The sequence below is a fragment of the Populus nigra genome, chromosome 14 (assembly GCF_951802175.1).
Source record: "Populus nigra chromosome 14, ddPopNigr1.1, whole genome shotgun sequence".
NCBI classification, from domain to species: Eukaryota; Viridiplantae; Streptophyta; class Magnoliopsida; order Malpighiales; family Salicaceae; genus Populus; species Populus nigra.
The window spans coordinates 263352-270823 of NC_084865.1; the positions used below are offsets into that span (position 1 = coordinate 263352).

Consider the following 7472-nt stretch of genomic DNA (forward strand, 5'->3'; position numbering starts at 1 on the left):
AAATGAACCTGAATTTCTAAAATTAGAAATGCAAAATTCAAACGAAAAGATTTGCCAACTAACATCCAATTATAGCAACTATTATCATATTCTAAATACTTTTGGCTCTTATCTATTATCATATTCTTTAGCATAAATTAAATGCAACTATTCGGAAGAAACCATCAACTTAAATTCCAGCAGCAACAGCAACAATTATAAACCCAAACTCTGATTTGATAAATTTTAAATTTGATAATAATAATCTACTCTAAAAATAACCTACAAACGGTTTAAACAGTACTTTAAACCAACCTCAGGTTTAAAGGAAAAGGAAAAAAAAAAAAACTCCAAAAATGCTAGGTAAATACAAAAATTTCCAAAACAAGACCAAATTTAGGCATGTTCCCATCCTTGTAGGTAAGGAAGCATCCAACAATCAAATTAAAAGTTCTGCCATGCTATACCCTGTATTCAGACTTCTTCTGAGACTTCGACTTGTAACTCGTTGATGCATGAGAATTGCTGCGGAATGCAGTACTACGGAGAGCGGAACGGCAAGCACCCCATGCTTGCTGTAGGTCCTGTAGTCTCCTTCTTTATCTGTGTTTAAGGCCTTTTTATGTGAAGTGCTAATTAATGCCTCTGTTCATTGCAGATACTTTCCAGAGGGCATTGATATTTACTTTGAAAATGTTGGAGGAAAGATGTTGGATGCTGTTCTACTCAACATGAACTCTTCCTAACAAATAAAAATTTATCTATTATAAGATAATACTTTGAAAATTCTTATTTCATAAAGATATTTTTATGAACAAGAATAACAAACAATACTCTAAAGTATAATACATTATGTGTTTATATCCAAGTATCAGTTTTTTAAACAAGTTTATAATATTATAATTTATCTATAAAAAATTTTATAACTTATCTAAGACATGATGTGACAAGAAACAAGACTTTAAATTAAAAAAAGGTTCAATTTTAAATTGATTGATTTATTATTCATTTTAATTTATATATACAAAGCCTACAATATTTTATTAATTCACTTGTTAGGATTCATGTTGTATGTTGTGCAACAAACAATATCTAATACAACCACGCAGCACATTAGTCCACTAATTTTGCTACCTAAAAAAATACTATATTTATTTAGTGATCATACATAGCAAGATGATAATATCATAGCTAAGTGGGCATAAAGTGGGGAGTTTTCTTAAACCAATCCTTCGCCTAATTGAGATCATGAGGTGAGAACTTTTGCATGTCAATGCTTTTCCATAGGCTGAACGCACGAATCAAAAAACCTTTCCACTGCTGCCTTGTAGAAAATCTCATTGAACCATGACGGGGATGCTGAAGCAGATGATATGGTGGTGAAGGTATCGTTCTATCGCTTTCAACTTCGGACTCTTGGTTGTCAATCTCATGATCCGACGACCCTGAGCCTTCAAATGAAGTCCCGTAGTAATCAATGTCATGATCCCCCTCTGAATCTTCAAAAGACTCTTGGTTGCAAATGTCAGGATCCAACGCTGGAATTTGATCGTAGTTGCTCGGTCCAAATGGAAATGTCTCTATCACATGGATCCCACATCGTACCACTTCACTGTTTTCGGACCTCAATATCACATTTAGTTCCAATTCATCATCTCCGCAGTATTTTTCCATTGCTATCTCAGGTTTGCTTATGACTATTACCCACCTACCACGGAAATAGGGTCTTGCATGTGTAGCTTCGGACGATGGAATACCGTTTCTTTTATTTTTTATAATAGACTCGTATTCTTGACACCCACCACCTGAACAGACAGCCCAAATGGCCCACATGGATCCCACTCTGACCCTTCAGACTCATGATCCCACTCTGACCCTTCAAATGAATCTGTCTTTTCAACTATCACATGGATCCCACATTCAAACACTTCAGCGTCTTCTCCCGTATAAAGTCCCACGCACAGTTCCAATTCCTCATCTTCACAATATTCTTCAATTGCCATCTCACTTGTACTTATGTATGTCATCAAATTGTGAGCGACCGAATCGCATACGTAAGCTTCAAACAATTGAATACCGTTGCTTTTATTTTTTATACACAATTTGGCGGCACCAAAAAGACCTATCAAGCCTTGACAGACAACCCCAACGACCAAGCCTTGGAAAACTGGAGGTACATGAAGGCCCCGTTTGTTTGCAGGAAAGTAGTTTCCTTTTGGAAAGTGAATTTCGGGAAAAGTGAATTCCGGGAAAGTATTTTCCGATGTTTGGTAGTGTAATGAAAAATAAGTTGGAAAACACTTTCCAGTGTTTGGTTATGTTATGGAAAATGAGCTGGAAAATAACTTATTAATGTTTTATTTTTTCAAGTTTATTAAAATAATGAGAAAAAAATCTTACAAATTAAAAATTTGAATGAGAATGAAATTGAAAAAAAATATAATTTCATAAATTATCTCAAATAAAATAAATAATAATCAAAATAATAGAGATCAAATCTAAAAAATTAAAAAAAATGAAAGGTGAAGAAATTAAAATAATAATAATTAACATTTTATAAATTATTTCAAATAAAATAAGTAAAAATCAAAAGAATAAGGACCAAATTTGATAGATAAAAAATTTCAATAAAAAAATGATAAGAAAAAAGCAAATAGCAATTATAAAAATAAGGACCAAATTTAATATAAAAATTAAATTTTAAGAGATGAAATTGAAAAATAAATATTCAAAACAAATTATATATAGCAATCAAAAGTTTGAGGATCAAATTTGATATAATTAGCAAATAATGACATTTCTAAATTTTTCACAGCTTCCGGAAAGTGTTTTCCGCCCAAATTTTTCAGGAAAACACTTTCCTGAAAACCAAGCCAAATTTTCCTTTGACTGGAAAGTGTTTTCCGTTGACCAACTTTTCCAATAGCAAACAAACACAAGAAAGTTTGGAAAGTGGTTTCCCGGAAACCACTTTCCGGAAAACAAACACAGCCAAAAAGGAAAACACTTTCCTAGAAATCAAACCAAATTTTTCTTTGACTGGAAAGTGTTTTCCGTTGACCGAAAAGTGTTTCCGTTGACCAGAAAGTGTTTTCTGTTGACCGGAAAGTGTTTTCCGTTGACCAACTTTTCTAATGGCAAACAAACATAGGAAAGTTTGGAAAGTGGTTTCCCGGAAAATGAATTCCGGGAAACAAACATGGCCGAAATGATAATGAACTTCCTTTTCCTCGGTAGCTGAACCAATTTGGAATCATAGCGAACTTGTCTCTGTGGCCGAACGCATAACATCGATTGAAGAGAATTTGATACCCATAACCACCGTAGCACAATGCCTGTATATATATATATATATATATATATATATATATATATTGATTTCAAGGAATGCTGAATATTAGACATTAATTAATGAATATATAGTATGTGTCAATTGTGTGCTTATTTGTGTGCAAGAGAGACAGAAATAGTACCTCAACAAGACTTCTCTTACAATTATTTGATGACTTGTAGTCGAAAACAGAGCGAATAATCCAGCCATGATTACTTAGACCTTCCATGCCTTCAATCTCTACTAAATCCGAACAACAAAACATATCCAGATTTAGATTTTTTTTTGCTTGGATTGGTAGTCTTACCCATTGCATTGATACGCAACCATATGCATCCAAATGTTCTAAATTTGAGGGAAGCTCTGGGATTGATACAAGATTGCTGCAAAGCGCAATCCTCAAAAGCCGCAGCTTGGAAAGGATGCCGATGCCAGAAGGCAGACCGAAGAACTTGTTTCTTGATAGATCCAACTCTTCGAGAGAGGACAAACCTCCAAAATCAACAGTATTAGTTGCATGTTCAGACAAACTATAACCAACAAGTTTTAGCTTTCCCAATACTCTCCAAATAGTGGAAGTTGGAGTTATCCGAAAAGCTGAAATCCAAGAAGAATTTGGTGAAGGCCGATATGGTAACTTCCACCTCCAGTGTCCGCGCAATGACATCTTCCTCACACACCTTAAATGTCCAACTGAAGAGAGAAATTGCTCGTTGTTAATTCCATCTGCTAGAAGCTCAGTGAAGGACTCAATATCACCCATGCACTCCGGCAGCTCCTTAAGTTGTGAACACCCCGAAATGTTCAAACATACAAGAGACTTTGAATGTCCAATAGATTGATGTACCTCAACTAAACTTGAGCAACCTTCAAGCAGTAGTTTCTCTAGATTTGAACTGTGCAAGTTTGCTGTTTTAACAAGGTTCTTTGAATAACTGAGATCAAGGATCTTTAGATTGTTAAGAATCTGTCAGAGCAGTGAGGAAAATCATTAACAAGTAATTATCAAAAGTTGTAACTTGTAAATATAAATTACATAATAAACAACTTTTTGGGTATTTTGGTATGTTTCACACCTTTTTTTCCTTCCATAGTTCTTTGATGTTACTGTACTTCATATCAATAACAACTACGCAGTCCGGTGTAAGATCAAATGGCAAAAATTCCAAAGGACATTCAAGCCAACAAATCCAAGTCAACACTTTAAAAAGCCGTTTGAAAGATCCGGTGAGATCTACTCCATTGATTTGCAGTAATTTTAAGTTTTTCATTTTTGCAAATGATCGTGTGCTTAGTGATTTCTCTTCTGATCTTCTCACATCCAGTGCAAGGCCCTGTACAACTTCTGTTCCCTAAGAAAGCAAAAAGAAAAAATCAATAGAACTTTCAAATGATTGTTTGTAATAAGTTTGACAAGAAAGATACAAATGAATGTGCTTTTCTGTATGCATTGAGTTCTTACCATCTGCATCTTGAGTACTTTCCACGCATCCTCTTGACACCAAATTCTGCTCCTTTGTGCAGGATTTTCAGGTGACTCATCCTTAACGATCCCCCTTCCCATCTCTCGTAATAGATCATGCATGCTTATCGTTCCAGAATCATCAACTTTAATCAGAGACCTTTCAATGAGAGTTCCGAAATCATCTTCTGGATTGCAACCATAACGTCCTTCTAGCACTTCTGCTACGTATTCTTTCTGTCCACCAATAAAGAAGCATGCAATATCAAGAAATGTATTCTTTAGATTAGGGGCTTTCAGTGAGTCAAAACTTATTCTAAGCCTTTCTTGAATAGCATGCTCTGGAATTCTTCTCAATCTGTCAATTACAGATTCCCATCTAGCTTGCTTTTTCCCAATCAAACAAGAACCTAAAACCTCAAGAGCTAAAGGAAGTCCTCCACAGTATTCAACTACATCATTAGAAAGCTCAACATAATCTTTTGCTGGCTTGGCGTCCCTAAACGCATGCTGACAGAATAGCTGAAGGGACTCATATGGGTCCAATTCTTGAACCTGGTATCTTTGATCAGCTTCAAGAAGTAAGCGTTCATCTCTAGTTGTAATTATCACCCTGCTTCCGGGACCAAACCAGCTTCGCTCTCCCATCAAAGCATTTAATTGTTGCAGATGATCCACATCATCAACAACAACAAGAACTCTTTTGCGCCAGAGTCGTTCTTTAATCAGAACCTTTCCTCTATCAACACTATTGATCTTCTCAGTATTTTGTCTTAAAATATCATGAAGTAGTTGTTGTTGTAGAAGAACCAAATCATTAGGTTCTGATTTTTCTTTGACATTCAAAAGAAAAGAGATTCCCTCGAATCCATATCCACAGTCATAGCAGAGTTGATTAAATACAACTTTTGCTATAGTCGTCTTTCCTATTCCTGGCATCCCATGTAAGCCCACAATGCGTACATCATCTGTTGCAGTACTTAGGAAGTGAAAAATATTGTGAGCAAGCGGATCAATACCTACTAGGTGCTTAGGAACATGTAAGTACTTGGGGTCCAATTTAGTCAGCACATCCTTGATAATCTCTTGGATAAATTTTGCTTCATGCCTGTTCATGGACAAAAGCAAGTCATTAGTCATTAATAGCGAGACAATTAAGTATGTTCAAAAAGTATTTTATTGTTTCACATTGTAAAATAGGTAATGTATAATGACTCCATATATAAATGTGTGGAAGTGAATCTTATAGAGAAAAGGCATACCCATTTGCCATATCTTTGAGATTCCAACCAGATAGATTTCCTGCCTCTTCAAGAGCTTCTCTCCACTCCTTGACCTTCTCTTTAGAACGTTCTTCATGCTTAACAAATGCTTCTGCAAAACTGCCGGTCTGTTTTCTTACATCTGAAGGATCGATGTCATAGAATATAGGAAGAGCAATTTGACCAGTTTTCCTATATTTACACTTTAGAATCTCCACAAGTTCATCAAGACACCATCTAGAAGCATATCCTTTTGAGAAGACCACTATAGATATCTTTGATTCTTGAATTGCCTCGAGGAGATGTTGGGAGATTTCTTTTCCTCTAGGAAGTTCATCATCATCTCGAAAAGTGTGGATTCCTGCTTGGACTAAGGCAGTATATAGATGATCTGTAAATGTCTTGCGAGTATCTTCTCCTCTAAAACTCAAAAAGACATCATAGGCCCCTTGTGGTCTAGATCGAGAAGAATCTGGCTCTGTCATGGCATCTGCAGAAATTAAGGCACGATTAATTAATTAGGAATGCAGCGAGTGCAGGATGTATCTGCTATCTTGCAATTATAACTAGTAAGGGATACATGTGAAGTGATCATCAAAGACAATACAAATATATGAATGTGCTGATCAGTAGGAATTTCAACGCAATTACTATAAGAGAGTAAGGTAAGAAAATCATTCCTTGATTGAGTTTCACCTAATACTTCAAATTTAATAACCAGAGAGCATAAAACAATAGCATTTAAAAAGCTTACTGAGGTCAGCTTTTCTTCTCTTTCGCGAGGATGAATCATTTTCTTCATCTTTGGATTGTTTGCGTTTTTCTGTCGGCATTCTAAAATGGAATGATCTTGTTCTAGAAGACATGCAAGGAATTAACTCAAAGAACTCATCAATGATGTCTATCTGTACATAAAGCTTTCAAATTAGTGTTATGAGTAAAGACATGAAATTAAAACAAGAAAGAAGCAAAGAAGAGGTAGCTATACCTCTATATAACGAAGGGTTGGTTGGATTCCACAAGCTATGAAATTGCAGCAATCGGGAACGGTAATTTATTTCAACTACCCAAACATATTTTTCAATTTGTTTTTCAATTTACATGTAGTTTCAAAGAAGCAAAGAAGAGTTATATACTAGCAAAAACATGACAGCATAAAATCCCATGTAACAATTATCTTGTTTCGCAATCTTCTTAGTGTTAATATTGCTGTAAAACTACATGCATTCATGCAATCAGAAGCAACAATCGCAAAGGTTACCTCAATATGGTGTTTGAGTTGTTCGGATTCCACCAACCTGGCGACTTTAAAGATCAAGTTGCAGCAGTCAGAAAGGTTAGCTGAAGAGTATAGTTATTAGCTATATATTGTTTCGGAGAAAGAATATGAAAGCTTTCTTGCAAATTATTAGCTATATATGCAATAATTATCAAAGAT

At 35.2% G+C, this 7472-nt stretch overlaps 1 protein-coding gene across 5 annotated transcripts; it reads right to left on the reverse strand.

Annotated features, from left to right (window-relative positions):
* Nucleotides 1-1614: 1614 nt before the first annotated feature.
* Nucleotides 1615-7472, reverse strand: LOC133672537 (disease resistance protein RPV1-like). Of its 5 annotated transcripts, none has more exons than XM_062092976.1 (9): nucleotides 7296-7472; nucleotides 7023-7097; nucleotides 6789-6889; nucleotides 6035-6524; nucleotides 4773-5880; nucleotides 4387-4662; nucleotides 3453-4277; nucleotides 3185-3314; nucleotides 1615-2158 (listed from the first exon to the last, which is right to left on the reverse strand). In XM_062092976.1, the coding sequence occupies exons 3-9, from the start codon at nucleotides 6865-6867 to the stop codon at nucleotides 1752-1754; spliced, it is 3315 nt and encodes a 1104-aa protein (XP_061948960.1). In that variant the 5' UTR covers nucleotides 6868-6889; nucleotides 7023-7097; nucleotides 7296-7472; the 3' UTR covers nucleotides 1615-1751. The 5 variants fall into 5 exon arrangements, with proteins under 5 accessions (XP_061948960.1, XP_061948957.1, XP_061948959.1 ...); XM_062092973.1 differs by having other exon boundaries at nucleotides 6789-6939; XM_062092975.1 differs by lacking the exon at nucleotides 7023-7097.